A 15447-nucleotide genomic window follows, 5' to 3' on the forward strand; every position below is an offset into this window, starting at 1 on the left:
CCTGGGAGGGGAAGGCTCCTCCTGCACCCTACGTATTCACTCTGGCCACTACTGATGGCATGCGCAGCAGTGGCCCAGTGCTCCCTGCGTGGCAGTAGGCTTGTGGGGACTGCAGGAAACACTACGCTTGTCCCCACCGCCCACAAAGCCGCCTCCCTCGGCCACACCGCCTCCCCCCCCGACGTGCACCCCGGGCGGAGGGAGCATCCTGGGACCAGGGGCAGCCGTTTCCACTCTTTATTCTCCGGCTTGTGAGTGCTGGTGCTGGGTGCTGACATGCAGTGACAGGATGGCCATGCCCCCTACACTGGGGGCACAGCAGGGCAGTGTGGGGGGGGTGAGGCAGCACCACCTCTGCCCCCAAAGTGCAGGCAGTGTGTGTGGGGGGCAGGGATGGCTCCTCTGGCTCCACCTCCCATATGCCCAGGCTCTGCCCCCTTCCCTCACGGCTCCCCTATGTGGGCAGTGCCCTGGGGGTTAGAGGGAAGTGGGTGGGCTGGGCTGGGGGTGGGGTCAGAGGGGAGTGGGGCGGGATCAGGGTTGGAGTTAGGGCAGGGGGTGGGGCCAGGAGGGGTGGGGCAAGGGTCAGGGTCAGAGGGGAGCAGGGTAGGGTCAGAGGAGGAGGCAGGGCAGGGGGTGGGGCCAGAGGAAGGGGTGGGGCAAGGAGTGGGGTCAGAGGGGAGTGGGGCGGGGCCAGGGTTGGAGGCAGAGGTGGGGCAAGGGGCAGGGTCAGAGGTGGGGGGCGGGGCCAGGCAGGGGGCAGGGCCACAGGAAGGGGCAGGGCACAGGGCAGCCTCCCCCCAGGGTGTCGTGTTGGGGGCGGGGCCATCCTCGGGGGTGGGGCCCCCATCCAGGCTGGCCTGGCGCACCACGCGCCGGGGCCGGGAGGAGGGCCGGGCCCCCGAGGGGCACGGTGGTGGGCACCCGGGGGCGGCACTCTTGGAGCCACGCTGGTGCCCTACGACCAGGGCCTGCTCGCCTGGGCCCTCCGCCTCCTCCGTGGGGCACACCAGGATGCTGCCCCGCGGCGCGGCATCAAACACCTGTGGGGGGACAGGCCTCCAGACAGGGCCATAGCACCCTCAGGCCCACCTGCCCCACACAGCCCTGCTGCAGCTGCAATCGCCACGAGGTGGCTGCAGGCCCCCCCCCACATGCTCATCCTGCCCCCCAGGTCATCGCCCCCTGGCTGTGCCCTCACCCCGTCCCCGCTGTCCCCAGCTGCTGTGGTGCCCCCAGTCCTCCATCTGTGCCTGAGGCCTGTCGCGGTGCCCCGGCGCTCACCTCCCCGTCGAGGGGCTCCTCTGGCAGCTCGGGGGGCTCCATCTGGCTGATGCTCCGCATGACGGCGCGGAGGGAGATGCGCGGGCGCCGGGGGGCCCCCGACACCCCCAGCCCTGCCAGGTGCCCGCTGGCCTCCGCGGGCCCCAGAGGCTGCGGGGACAGCGACCGGCCGCCTTCGTCCCCCGGCGCGGCCTCGCGGCCCTTGTCCGGCTCCACCGCCCGCTCTGCTGCCTTCGGCTCCCACAGGCTGCTGTGCCGGCTGCGCCACACGCCCCGGGCACTCAACCCCTGCCCCGTGGGGGGCGTGGCTCCCCGCATAGGCCCCGCCCCCTCCCTCCTCTGCCCTGTGCTGAGCCACTGGCCTGCCGCGGTGAGGGCAGGGCTTTCCCCTGTCTCCGCCCACCCCACCCCGCAGGCAAACCGTAGCGACCACCTGGGTCCACTAGTCGCCATGCCCTGTTGGCAAGGGGCGTGGCCAGCCCAGGCACCACCCAATAGCATTGCCAGCATGCTGGGGGAGTGGCTTCCATTGGCCACACCCCTTCCCTTGCCCAAAGGGGCATGGCCACACCAAGCCCCTCCCCCCAGTGCCCCGGGCCCCACCTGGCCTGCAGGATGCCCTGGTAGAAGTCGAGCTGGCGCATGAAGCCAGGGTTGGGCACGACGCCGGGACGGCAGCGCCGGACATGCCGCAGTGCCCGCTCCAGGGGCCACCCAAACTCCTTCATGGCGTAGGCCAGCACCGTGGCTGCCGAGCGGCTCAGCCCCATCCGGCAGTGTACCAGTACCCGGCCTCGCCGGGCCCTGCCGTGGCCATCAGTGCTCCTGGGCTCCCAGTGTCCCCAGGGACCCAGCTCCCCAGGGCTCCCAGTGTCCCCAGGGACCCCATTGCTCCCAGTACCCTTGGACCCAGGTCCCCAGGGACCCTGGCACCCAGGGTTCGCAGGGACCCCAGCCCCCATTGCTCCCAGTGCCCTTGGACCCAGGTCCCCAGGGACCCTGGCACCCAGGGTTCCCAGTGTCCCCAGGGCCCCAGCTCCCCAGTGCTCCCAGTGTCCCCAGGGACCCCATCTCCCAGGGCTCCCAGTGCCCTTGGGCCAAGGTCCCCAGTGCTTCCAGTGCTCCCAATGCCTGCCAGTGCCCTCTTGCCTCCTTGGTCTGCCCCATACAGCCACTGGTGCCCCCTTTCTATCCCAGTCCTGCCTCCCAGTGCCAGCCCATGCTCCTCAGACCCTTGTGTCACCCACTGCCCCTGCCCCACCATGCCCATCTGCATTCCCCACTGCGCCTGGCCCCACTGACCGGACATCAGAGAGGAAGAGGAAGGTGTCGTTCCAGTGGGGCAGGAGCTGGGCCGTGTCCTCGTCGTACACCCTCACGTTCATGTAGGTGAACAGCGCTGGGAAGAAGTTGTCGATCTCCCGTGCCACGTTCAGGATGTGGGTGACCCTGCAGACACAGTGGACATGGGCACCAGGGCATGAGGGGCACAGTGGGCATGGAGGAGTTGAGCCGTGCCTGTGCCCTGCTGGGTGCCCCATACTGTGCCCCATGCTGCCCCATGTCCTCATTGCGGGTGCCCCAGGAGACCTCCCAAGGGTGTCCGGCAAAGCCTGACACATACCCCCTGGCTGGTTGCCCCATGGTGCACCTCTGGGTGCCTTGTGATGCCCAGCACTCACCTCACCAGCTGCCCCGCAAGCTCAATGTGCCCATGCTCCATGATGGGTCCATGCCCACCCAGGTAGGTGCCCCATGACAACCCTATGCCCATCCCGCTGGATGCCTGACAACCTCATGCCCACCCAGCCAGGTGCTGCATGATGTCCCCATGCCCATCCAACCAGATGCCCATGATGTTCCCATGCCCTCCCAGCTGAGTGCCCCATGACGTCCCCATGCCCGCCCAGCTGAGTGCTCCATGATGTCCCCATGCCTGCCCAGCTGGGCATCCCATGAGGCCCCATGCCCACCCATCCAAGTGCCCATGACAGCCCCATGCCTTCCCAGCTGAGTGCCCCACAACACCCCTGTGGCCCCCACTCACCGGTTCTGCTGTAGCTCCTCCAGGTTGGCTGCGTTCCACTCAGAGCCCTGCGTGGGCGAGAGCAGGTGACGGGATGGGGACAGGCACTCTCCACTGCCCGGCCTCAGGTGCCTGCACCGTACCCCCTGCCCTGTACCACCCGCCGCCGTGCCCCGCTGCCCGCCTTGCCCACCAGGTAGAGGTGCGGGAAGATGCGGGAGGGCCGGTCCATCTGCGCCAACACCAGCAGCATCTCATTGTCGATGAAGTCCTTGTGCTGGGCCAGGCTGTGCCCCATGCGGCGCTCCAGCTCCGTCCGCACCTGGGCAGCCACCCTCCACATGAGGCCCACGAGATGCCCGCGCGCCCTGCCCTGGCACCGGGGCCACCAGGGCCACCTGCCTGGGGCCATGGCATGAGGCACCCTGCGAGGGTGCTGCCTGGCCCACACCCACCTCCTTGGAGGTGACGCTCTCCAGGTCCGCGGTGGCCATGACGTCCCGGAGCATGGCCCGCACTGCCTGCTCCGTCAGCTCCGGCGCCGCCGGCCTGGTGCCCGCCGCCCGTGAGGGGGCGCTCCCCTGCCCTGAGCCCCACCCCTGGCCAAGGACCGCCCCTGGCCCCACCCCTTCAACTCCTGGCCACGCCCTAAGGCTGGAGGTTCCACCCAGTCCCCTTCAAGCCCCACTCGCCTCCCCTCTAAGGTGCAGTCTCCGCCCCTCCATAAGCCCCGCCCCAGCTCCCAGGCCCTGCCCTCTCCATAAGCCCCGCCTTTTCACCCAAGCCCCACCCCACCCCACAGCCCCACCCCTTTCCCAAAGCCCCACCCCCTCCACCCCCACACAAGGCCAAGCTGCTCCCCAGCCAATGAGCTCCTGGCACCGGCGCCCTGCCGATTGGCCAATGAGGGGGCGGGGTTTGGGGGCGGGGCATACCCGGGGGCAGGCAGCGTGGGTGAGCCAGGCCGCACGGACTCCAGGTCAGCCATTGCCTGCCACTCGTTGATGCAGCTCTGCTCTGAGGCCACGGCCGCTGCGTAGTGCCGGGCCCAGGCCAGTGCTGGGCCCCCAGGGATGTGCCCGCCGTGGGCCGCCTCGCCACAGGCCCGGTGCAGCTCCTGCAGCACTGCCCTGTGCGAAAGGAACCTGGCACCATGGGCACCCAGCTCTGCGGGCACCCACCACCACCATGGGCACAGGGGACTGTGGGCACCCAGCACCATGGGACCTGGTGCCATGGGCACCCACCAATGTGGGCACACAGCACCATGGACACCCACCAAAGCAGGCATCCACCACTGTGGGCACTCACACCACTGTGGGCACCTACCACTGCAGACACCTGGCACCATGGGTGCCCAGCACCATGGTCACCCTGCAGCGGTGCCTGTGCCACCCCCTGCCAGCCATGACTCTGGTACCTCCCCAGGGCAGTGCCAACATGTCCCTTCTAGCGTGCCCCCAGATGCCACCTTCCCTCTCCCTGGCTTACATATCCCGGTGACACAGCCTGAATGCGCCCACTGTGCAGCGCTGGGCCCCCCTGCCTCATGCCCACAGCCATGCCTGAATACCCCCGTACCCATGGCAGTGCCAACATGCCTGATGCCCATGTGCCCCGTGCCCACACGGTGCCCACCAGCTGCAGGGCTGGACTCGCTCACCACATGGTCTGGACCGAGATGGGCTTGAAGATGCGGGTCTGTCCCCCGGATGTCACACTGAAGCCCCTGGGGGACATGGGGGTCAGAAACGTGTGCCCCAACCCACCCCACCCGCTAGCTCCAGCCCTTACCCGTCGCCGTCGAGGAAGACCTGGGTGTCGCTCCAGAGGGGCAGCACCATGCCCAGGGTGCAGCTGGCGGCACTGGGAGCAGGCGCAGAGGTTTAGCGGGGCCCCGCTGCTCCCGCCCCAGCGCTGCTGCGCCCCCCGGCCCCGCTTACCCCTCGTGTGGGAAGTCCACGCCCAGCAGTGCCGTCTGCCCCTCAGCGCCCCGCTCCTCAGGTCGCACCACCAACAGGTACCGGAGCCGCCGGGGCCGTGCTGACTCCAGCCGCACTGCCTGGGGGTGGGGGGTCAGGGGCGGGGCCTGCAGCAGGCCCCACCCCCAGGGCCCTTCTTGGTGGGGGAGGGGCCTGCAGCATGCCCCGCCCCCAGGGCCCCACCCAGCTAGGGCGGGGCCCTGCTGCAGACTCCACCCCCAGGGCCCTGCCAGGCAGCAGAGGTGCCCTGCTGCAGACTCCACCCCCTCCCAGCACCCCCTCTCCTACTGGCTGCACTGCAGACCAAACTCCACCCCCCTCCCAGCCGCCTTCTATTGACCAGCGTGCATTCCAGGCTCCACCCCTTCCCAGCACCCTCTCCCCCATTGGCTGGGCTGCAGCCCAGGCTCTGCCCCCTCCCACACCCTCTCCCCATTGGCCAGGCTGCAGCCCAGGCTCCGCCCCCTTTCAGCACCCTCTCCCACATTGGCCAGGCTGCAGCTGAGACTCCGCCCCCTCCCAGCACCCCTTCTCCCATTTGCTGCACCATCCTGGGCTGTGCCCCCCCACAGCCTCTCCCCATTGGCTGGGCTGCAGCTGAGGCTCCACCCCCTCCCAGCACCTCCTCTCCCATTGGCTGCACCATACCCTGGGCTCTGTCCCCTCACAGCCTCTCGCCATTGGCTGCACCACAGCCCAGGCCCCACCCCCGCAGGCCCTACCAGCCGGATGGCGTCCTGCGGGCGCAGCAGGCGCATCATGAGCTCCAGGTGCTGCTCCTGCTGCCCTGGAGCGGCGCAGGGTGGCGCTGGTGCTGGCACTGCTGGGCCTGGCTCGGCCTCGGCCTCCGGTGGCTCCTCCGCAGGCAGCAGCAGCGCGGCCCCCTTGACCACAACGAAGCTCTGCCTGCGGGGCGGGGTGGTGCAGCGAGGTGGGCCGGCGCCCAGCCCTGCCCCGCAGGTGGCCACTCGCGGAAGGGGACCCCAGGGTGCTCGGTGTGAATGGAAGGGCAGGATTTGGTGGGCTGGCCAGCTCGGGAGGGGGCGGTAAGCTCTTCATGGGGTCCCCCGGCCCAGCAGCACCCTGTGCCCCCTGTCCCCGGGTTTGGGAGCCCGCTCTCACCGCCGTTGCAGCTGGCCACGCCTGGGCACATCTTCCTCCTGCAAAGTGCATGGGGGAGAGGGGGGTGTTACCCCGGCGGAGGGCATTTCCCGAGGGAATTGCCCCGGCAAGCTCCCAGCACCCCTCTGCCCTGGGGGCATCCTGCCTGGGCGCAGCAGGCACCGCTGAGCTCGCCCCCACAGCAAAGTGCCCCTGCCCCGGCAGTGCATCCTCCAGGAGGTTGGTCCCTGCGGCGGGGCGCTGGGGAGCCTGTCCTGGCCCCCCCGGGCTGGGTGCTGCCCAGGGGAAGTGCCCTGGTCTGCACACCCTGATAGGGCCCAGCAGCTAGCAGGGTGGAGGGGGTGCTGGGGTGCTGGGAGCCGCCGGGAGAGCCCGCACCCAGCTATGGGGTCAGCCCCGAGGCTGCGGGGAGCAGCGCCCCACGGCACTACCGGGAGCGCCGGGGCAGCCCCAACACTGCCGGGAGCAAGTGGGGACGTCGGGCGCGCCCCGACGGTGGGAGGTAGCAAGCGAGACCGACCCTGGTGTGCGCCAGGGGCCGCTGGGCTCCCGGGGACCTCGCACCGGGGGCGACTGGGGCCACCCAGGCACCCTGCACCAGGAGTGACTGGGACAGCCCTCACTGCCGACTGGGAGCGACTGGGACAGCCCGCTCCCCCCGTGCTGGCCACGACCAGGCGGCCCCGGGCCGGCGCCGCCGAGTGGCCGTGGCGCCCCGGCGCGGCCCCGCTCCCGGCCCCGCTCCCGGCCTGGCCCGCACTCACCGCGGCGGGGCCCCCGGCGGAGCCCGCCGCCCGCCGCACTGTGACCAGCGCCATGCACCGCCGCACCAGGAAGCGCCGCCGCCGCCGCCCCGCCCGGCCCGGCCCGGCCCCGCCCCGGCCCCCGCACCCCGCCCCGGGCCCCCCCGGAGTGCCCTGCCCCGCGCCCGGGGTCCCCTTGGAAGCCCTGGCCCGCGCCTGGGATCCCCCGTCTCCTCCCCGTCCTGCCCTCTGCAACGCCTGGGGTCTGCCCTGCCATTTCCAGGCCTCGGGCCACATCTGGCACCCCCTTCCCAGCACGTGGGACCACCCCGTGGGGGGCCCCTGGGATCTACCTCCCCACTGCCTGGGATCCCCAGCACCCAGGAAACCCCCAGGTACCCCCAGCACTGGGGACCCCCCTCCCCGGTGCTGGGATGCCTCCGACCCCCTGCTCCCCAGGGCTGGCATTGCCCTGACCCCCTCAGCATGACCCCCCCTTTCCCTGGGATCCCTGGTGCGCAGCAGGGGCTGAGCCCCCCAGACGGCATGGGGCAGCCACAGAGAGACGAGGAGGCATGGCTTGGCTTTGCTCTTTCTTTCCTTTCCCTCTGGCGGAGGGCTCCATCCAGCGCTGCCTGCTGCCCTCCTCTGGCCCTCTGCCCCACGGCAGGGCCGTCCCGCTGCCCCGCAGCACCCCCAGCCCCACGGCAGGGCCCTGGCCCCTTGCCCCATGGCGCTGCAGCGGGGGGGGGGACCCAGCCAGACACCCCTTCCCTGGGCCGGGGCCACCCCAAGAGATATAAATTAAATAAATAAAGCTGGGAAGGGGGGAGAATGGGGGTGTGGGGCCACACCGGGGTGTTTGGAGGAGACGAAAACCCCATGAGATCCCCCCAGGGCCACCCACCGGCTCACTGGCTCCACCCCTTCACCTAGGCACCACCCCACTTTTACAGGCTCTGCCCCTTTCCCCAGGCTCCGCCTCCTGGTGCCATCTCCCCACCCATCGCAGCATGCCCAGGCACAATCTGCTCCCCCCACCTACATATATGTACATATATGTGAATATATATGTATATATATGTATACATACATACACACAGAGCTGCCCCGACCCTGCCGCTGCCACCCAGAGACATGGCCTGGGGTCCCCAAACGTCCAGGTTCAAATGGGTGCCTTAAAAGTGCAGGGGAGCGTTAGATAGGTTTCTCCTGCCCCATATGGGGGTAAAATACAACACCAATGGGGGAGAGGTGTCTGGAATAGGGGGGTCCTGGGGGGGGAAGTCACCCCAGACTAGGGGTCCTTGGACTGAGGCATCCAGCCCAGCACGAGGGGATCCCTGGATCTGGGGGTCCCAGGGTTGGAGGATCCCTGGATCCACCCCGCCACGTGGGAACTGCGCCCGCTTCAGGGGGGGCCCTGGGACTGGGTGGCCCTTGGCGGGTGGTGCCCATGCAGGGCTGTGCCCAAGTCAGGGCATCCTCACGGGGGACCGGGCCTGGACAGGGACATCCCTGCGCGAGCCCATGCCTGGGGGGCTGTCCATCCCCGTGCGAGGCCGTGCCCGGGGGGCCATCTGTCCTCATGTGAGGCCGTGCCCCGCGGGGGTGTCCGTGCCCGGCTGGGGTGTCCATGCCCAGTGCAGGTGTCCTCGTGCAAACCCTGACGCTACTTGTCGGTGAGTGAGAGGCGGAGGATGCGCTGGAGCTCCTCGTCCTCCTCGCGCCGGCGCCGCTCGCGCTCCTCCTGCTCCCGCTCGGAGAGCGCCATGGCCAGGCGCAGCTGCTCGGCAAAGCTGCCATAGCCTGTGGGTGCTGGGGGGCTGCCCCCCGCCTCGGGGGGGCCCGCGGCCTCAGGGCCCCCGGCGCTGGGCCCGGCCTGCAGCAGCATGCTCTCCTGGAGGGCCCTGTGGGGGAGAGCGTGCGGGGGCAGGCCCCGCCTTTGTCTGGGGTGGCCGTGCCCCCACGACCACACCCTCTTTGCCCCAGCCCTCTCTGCTAGCCCCGTCTCCCACCGCCTGGGGACCCCCCCCAGGGAAGAGAAAGCCCCTCCCCTTTGGGCCACACCCCCAGCCCATAAGCCCTGCCCCTCTGCCCCCCAGAGGCCTTGCCCCCATGCCACGCCCCCATGGCCCCACCCTGGATGGGCGGGGCAGCATCAAGCCCCACCCCCCAGGGGCAGGCCCTCACCGCTCCAGCTGCAGGTCCTCGTCGTAGGGGGGCGGGTTGGCGCCAGGGCGGGTGTTGGTCAGGGCCTCCCAGATGGTCACCTGTGGGCAGGGCAAGGGTGTGAAGGGCGAGGCCAGGCTGGGGGGGGCAGGGCCGGCCAAGGGGGCGGGGCGGGGCCCACCTGGTCGGTCTCCGTGCCAGCGTCCAGGAGGCTCTGCTGGATGGCGAACTGGAGCAGGTCGTCGTCCTCGTCACGCAGGGGCTCGCTGCGCCCCGCGCCCAGCACCGTGTAGCCCTGTGGCACCTCGAACACCCCTGGCTCCACCTCGCACGGGAAGGGCCAGCCTGCGGAACCGCGGACCCGCTGGGGCACTGCGCGGCGTCCAGCACCCCGCACCCATGGGCGTCCCACAGCACCCAGCACTCCTCGCCTGTGGGTGTCCCACTGCGCCCAGCACCCCATGCCCATGGGCACTGTGTGGCGCCCAGCACCCCTTGCCCATGGGCACCATGTGGTGACCAGCATCCTTCACCTGCAGGCACCCCACAGCACCCAGCACCCCACGCCTGTGGGCACCCCGTGGCACCCAGCACCCCATGCCCATGGGCACCCCACAGTACCCCACGCCTGTGGGCATCCCGTGGCGCCCAGCACCCAACGCCCGTCGACATCCACATGCTGACCTCTTGGTGAGCCCTCCAACCCCAGACACCCTCTTTCCTCCCCAGGCAGCCCCCTTGGCCCCCCCACCGCTCTCACCTCTGGGGCCGGGGGGCTGGCTGCCGGGGGGCTCAGCGAGGGGCTCAGCGGGGGCGCACACCCGCACCGAGCCCAGTGGCTGGTCACAACCACACAGGTTGCTGAAGGTGATGCGGGCGTTGAGCACGTGGAAGAGGGGGATCTCTGCAGGGCAGGCAGGCACAGGGGGTCAGTGGGCCCTGCCCCTTCCTACAGGCCCCACCCCTTTCCCTGCAGGCCCCACCCCTCCCATTAAGCCCCACCCACACCCACCAATTGGCTCCTCCCCCTCCTACAGCTGAGCCAGGCATACCCCCAGCCATGAGCCCTGCCCCATAAGCCCTGCCCCTCTGGCAGCCCCCACCCCCTACAGACTCCCCCCCAAAGGCCCCACCCCTCTGGCAGGCCCCGCCCTCACCGATCTTGACAGGGAAGCCGGGGGGCAGCTTGAGGGTGATGAAGTCGCGCAGCTTGGCGAAGTGGGCGTTGGAGATGGCCATGAGGTCTATGATGGGCGTCACCTGCTCCGCCAGCGACAGCGGGTGCTGCTCGCACAGCCACAGCGTCGCCTTGAACCTGCCCGCGGCACCAGCGTGGGCACGGGGTGCCCCAGCCCCGGCCCGCTGCTGCCTGGACGCCAGGGCCCCCGCAGCCCTCATGGGGCCCGGGGGTGTGGGGGGGGGCAGCCCTCACCTCTGCACCTTGCTGGACATCTCAATGGGGCGCCCAATGTTGCGGGCCTCCAGGTCGAAGTGGGGGTCGAAGTACTCCTCGGGGGTGATGGCCGTGGGGTTGGTGGGGCTGGCAGCCTGCAGCACGGGCGCCTGCGGGGCCAGGGGCACCTCCATTGCCCATGGGTACCCCGAGGTGCCTCGTGGGACCCCCCTCCCCAGCCCCACGGCACCCTGCCGGCACACATGTGCCCTGTGGGCACCTGTATGTGCCCCCTGCCTTGGCACCGGGCCACTCACCCCATTGTGGGTGCCATGCTGCTGCGCGATGCCCAGGAAGGAGTGGAAGGGGGTCCTGGAGCCTGCCAGGGGCAAGAGACTGGGAGCTGCCGGGGTGGGGGACACCCACCATGGCGCCCTGCACCTGCCGTGTCCTGCCCTTGCCGCTGGGGGCAGGCCTTGCACCAGGATGTGGGGGGGTGCAGCAGGGCCCTCCCCTCGATGGCTGCTGGGGCTGTCACCTTTGTTGCGCGACTTGTCCTGATCGGAGAGATGCTCCGTCCTCGTCTTAGTGACCAGCTCCACGTTGCTGGCGCTGTAAACCTGCCGGGCAGGATTGTCAGCATGGCCCGGACGCCTGGGCCCTTCCCCACCCTCCCAGCCCAGCGTGAGGCCTCACCTTGGCCTCGTAGCCGCTGACCACCTCCATCTTCTCCGAGCGCCAGCCCCAGATGCCCGACTTGTTCCTGGGAGGCAGGGGGCAGCTGTGAGCCCCCGCACACAAGCCCCTGCCCTGTGTGCCACACATCCCCCTGGCCCGCCTGGCTTCCTCTTGCACAATGTGCTTCCTTCCCCCTCACATCGCTGCTTCCTCCTCATGCGGGGTTCCCCCTGCCAGAACGGCTCCTGCCTTGCACGAGCCCTTGCACGGCGCACACCTGCTTGCACGAGGGGCAGCTGCACATGCCCCCCGCCCGCACAGATGCCCACAGCACCCTTGGCCAGGTGCCTCCTCTCCCAGGTCTGGCGTACGCCCACTTGCACGGCTGCCCAGGGCGCCCGCCTCTCGCACGAGGGGCGCACCCTCCCTTCACACACGCCTGGCCTGTGGGGCCCTCTCTGGCGCGGCTCACCGCTCGAAGGCGATGTTCCTGGTGTCGAGGTGCGTGGAGACGATGGGCGACGTGAGCCGCCCAGCCACGTGCTCCTCCGAGGGCTGCATGGCTGCCAGCAGCAGGTCGGGCTCATGCAAGGCCAGGGCGAGAGTCTCCGTGTAAACCACCTGCTTGTCGTGGTCCACCTCCATCACCACTGCCCCCTCGTCTGCGCGCAGGGACAGGGGTCAGGGCTGCCCAGGCACCCTGACACCCCTGGCACCACCTCCATCAGCACCACCCCCTTGTCTGCGTGCATCTCCTCCCCTGGTACCGCCAGGCACCCTGATCCCCCCTTTCCCTGGGCACCACTTCCACCACCACCATCCCCTTGTGGGTCATGGGCATGGGTCAGCACCTTGGGGCACCTCAGGGCACCCAGATGCCCCCAACCCTGGGGCGCCCTGGGTTGCTGCACCTCTGGCTTCCCTTGGGGTGTATGAGGTGCCTTGGGGGAGTCCCTAAGGGGGTCCCTGTGAGGCATCTCAGGTCCTTAGTGGAGTCTCCATCCTTGGAGACATTCAAACACCATCTGGACAGCGTCCTAGGCAATGTGCTCTAGGTGATCCTGCTGGAGCTTGGGGCTGGGACTAGATGATCTCCACAGGTCCCTTCCAACCTTGACCCTTCTGTGGTTCTGTGGTTATGGGGGATCTGCGGTCCCTGATACTTGTGTGGAGCCTGAGGTGGTCCCCTGGGTCCCCGCAGGGGGGAACTGGGGTGCGGAGGGGGCATCTGGCCTCCTCAAGGCAGGTCTGGTGTGTCCGAGGGATATTTGGGGGTTAGCACCCCCGGGTGCCAGGGCTGACCTTCTCCCTTGAAGATGTAGCTGCGCCGGCCCCGCTGCCACGTCATGTGCTCAAAGCCCAGCAGTGTGGTGTCGACCCGCAGGCTCTCGCCCCGCTTCCACACGCGGTACACATCGCTGGGGCACACCTTGGAGACCAGGGGCACTGCGGGCGCCGGCACCCCCTCAGCAAGCGCCCGGCGCCCGGCCCCCGCCACTGGACCCGGCAGGCATGCGGCCACCCGATGCCCCCCCAGCCCCCACTCACCCCAGCTCGTGAACTCCCACTTCATCTCCACGTAGAAGTCAGAGGCCTGGAGGAGAAATGGAATCATGGAGCAGCTGTGGAGGGACTGGGACGGGGGGGTCCCTGTGGGGGTCTCAGGGGAGGTGGGGGGGCCTCGAAGGGATGGAGGCACTGGGGGTCACCCCTGGGGGAGATTGGGGGCCCAGGAGGGATGTCCTGGGGGGTTCTTGCAGGGGGGGCTGGGGGCCCAGCAGGGGAGTGTGATGGGGGATCCCTGGGGGAAGTGAGGGTGCTAGGGGAGGTTAGGGAGGTCCTGCTGGGGCCCTGGGGAGCTCAGGGTCCCCAAGGGCTCTCCCGGCTGCCTCTGCACACCTGGGCCCCAGTGCTGGGGGACGCCCAGCACCGGGAAGGGGGTGCCCCCCCCACCAGGGGCACGGCCATACCCGGCGCAGCTTGCTGAGCAGCTCAGGGATGCCGGCGAGCCGTCGTGTTGCTCGCTGGTAGTCGCGGTACTGGAGCACCAGCTGCACCATCTCAGGGTCGCCCGTGCTCACTGCCTCCTGCAGCACTGGGGGCACCAAGCACCGTCAGCACCCGGCCCGGCCCGGCCCCCCGCTCCCGTGCCCCCAAGGCCTGCCCCACCATGCCGGACCACCCGCGTACCCGTCCAGCCATTGGCGTTCTCCCGGCCCACGTTGGCATTGTGCCGCAGCAGCACCCGCACTGACTCCAGGTGGCCCAGAGACACGGCCAGCTCCAGCGGGGTCCGGCCACGGGGGTCTGTCAGCTCCACGTCGTGCTGCGGCCGCCGGCAGGATCACAGGTCTCCTCCTGTGCTGGTTTCCAGCCCCCCAGGGCTCCAGTGGGCCCCAGGCCCCCCATCACCCATGCTCCCAGGGCCCCCAGCTCCTTGGGTCCCTTGGTGGCTCCTGTCCCCCAAATCCCACCCCGTGGGTCCCCAAGTCCTCCTGGCCCCCAGTCATACTGTCCCAATCCCCCCAGCTCCCTCATCCTCCAGGCCCCCCAGCACCCATACCTCCAGTGCTCCCACTGTCCCCAGATTCCCAGTCCTCTGCTACCCCCAGTCCTCCTAGTCCCCCGTCCCAGTGCCCCCAGTCCCTCCTAGTGCTCTCAATGTCCCATTCTTCCAGTCCCAAAGTGCTCCCTGTCCCCTCATATTCCAGTCCCCCATCCCAGTGCCCCAGCACCCCTGAGTGCTCCCACTGTCCCCAGTCTCCCTCTACCCCCAGTGTCCTTATCTCAGTGCCTCCAGTCCCTCTCAGTGCTCCCAGTCCCCCATTACTCCAGTCCTCCATTCCCATGCTTCAGCTCCCCGGTGCTCTCAGTTCTCTCATATCCCAGTCCTCCATCCCTGTGCCCCTAGTCTCCCCCACTGCTCCCAGTACTCCATTGCCCCCAGTCCCCCAGCTCTCCCAGTCCTCTAATATCCCAGTGTTCCAGCCCCCCAGTGCTGCCAGTCCCCTAGTACTCCTGTCCCCCATGCCAGTGCCCTCAGACACCCCCCCCCCCCCAGTGCTCCCAGTCCCCGAATACCCCATGCCCTCAGTCTCCCAGGGCCGGCTCTGCCCCCCCCTCCCCACCACCGTGCCCGGTGCCCCCGCTTCCCCTGGTGCCCAGGGCTTCCGGCTCCCCCCGTGCCCCAGAGCCCCCGGCTCTCCCAGCTCCCCCAGTTCCCGGCTCCCCCGGTTCTCCCGGTTCCCGGCTCCCCCGGTTCCCGGCTCCCCCGTCTCCTCTGGTTCCCGGTTCCCCCGGCTCCTAGTTCCCTCGGCTCCCCCGGTTCCCCGGCTCCCCCGGTTCCCGGCTCCCGTCTCCTCCGTCTCCCGCGGCTTCCGGCTCCCCCGTCTCCTCCGGTTCCCGGTTCCCCCGGCTCCTAGTTCCCTCGGCTCCCCCGGTTCCCCGGCTCCCCCGGTTCCCGGCTCCCGTCTCCTCCGTCTCCCGCGGCTTCCGGCTCCCCCGTCTCCTCTGGTTCCCGGTTCCCCCGGCGCCCAGTTCCCCGGCTCCCCCGGTTCCCCGGCTCCCGGCTTCTCCGTCTCCCGCGGCTCCCGGCTTCCCGTCTCCCCCCGCTCCCGGCTCCCGGCGCCCGGTGCCCACCCGGCCGGAGCGCAGGGCGCTGTCCAGCGCCTGGTGCCGGTTGTGCCAGACGAGGCGGTGCAGCGGGAAGGTGTCGGCGGAGCGGGCCATCCCGCCGGCATGTCCCCGGGCGGCGGAGCGGGCCGCAGCGCCGGGCCTGCCCGCAATGGCTGCGCGCGGGGGCGGCGGCGGCGGCGGCGGCGGCGCAGCGCGGCGGCGCGGCACGGCGCGGGGCGGGGCCGCCACCGGCAACCGGCGCCGCCACCGGCAACCGGCGCCCGGGCCGCCGCCGCGCCGGGATGGCGGCCCCCGGGGACCGGGCTCTGCCCCGCGGTACTCCCGCCACCCCCGCTCTGCCCCCGGGACCCGGGTCTGCCCGCACCGAGCACCGGCACCCGGACCCACCCCCCAGGACCCCGGGTCTGTCCC

At 70.2% G+C, this 15447-nt stretch overlaps 2 protein-coding genes across 5 annotated transcripts; both read right to left on the bottom strand.

Moving 5' to 3' along the window:
* Window positions 1–223: 223 nt before the first annotated feature.
* On the bottom strand, window positions 224–7287 carry SSH3 (slingshot protein phosphatase 3). Of its 4 annotated transcripts, none has more exons than XM_064513411.1 (14): window positions 7179–7287; window positions 6415–6452; window positions 6015–6198; window positions 5254–5372; window positions 5105–5176; window positions 4974–5039; window positions 4246–4440; window positions 3766–3859; window positions 3504–3632; window positions 3332–3378; window positions 2587–2733; window positions 1888–2088; window positions 1285–1543; window positions 224–1043 (listed from the first exon to the last, which is right to left on the bottom strand). In XM_064513411.1, exons 1-14 carry the CDS (start codon window positions 7230–7232, stop codon window positions 444–446), a joined length of 2205 nt encoding a protein of 734 aa, XP_064369481.1. In that variant the 5' UTR covers window positions 7233–7287; the 3' UTR covers window positions 224–443. The 4 variants fall into 4 exon arrangements, with proteins under 4 accessions (XP_064369481.1, XP_064369482.1, XP_064369484.1 ...); XM_064513413.1 differs by having other exon boundaries at window positions 926–1059; XM_064513412.1 differs by lacking the exon at window positions 1888–2088.
* Window positions 7288–7737: 450 nt separating this feature from the next.
* ANKRD13D (ankyrin repeat domain 13D) lies at window positions 7738–15237 on the bottom strand. Its single transcript, XM_064513419.1, has 15 exons — window positions 15040–15237; window positions 13591–13726; window positions 13371–13495; window positions 12949–12994; window positions 12703–12846; window positions 11873–12062; window positions 11419–11485; window positions 11261–11342; window positions 11040–11101; window positions 10762–10892; window positions 10487–10644; window positions 10090–10233; window positions 9511–9674; window positions 9351–9430; window positions 7738–9067 (listed from the first exon to the last, which is right to left on the bottom strand). The coding sequence occupies exons 1-15, from the start codon at window positions 15127–15129 to the stop codon at window positions 8830–8832; spliced, it is 1857 nt and encodes a 618-aa protein (XP_064369489.1). The 5' UTR covers window positions 15130–15237; the 3' UTR covers window positions 7738–8829.
* Window positions 15238–15447: the final 210 nt, after the last annotated feature.

This window comes from Dromaius novaehollandiae, chromosome 5 (genome assembly GCF_036370855.1).
Source record: "Dromaius novaehollandiae isolate bDroNov1 chromosome 5, bDroNov1.hap1, whole genome shotgun sequence".
Classification (NCBI taxonomy): Eukaryota; Metazoa; Chordata; class Aves; order Casuariiformes; family Dromaiidae; genus Dromaius; species Dromaius novaehollandiae.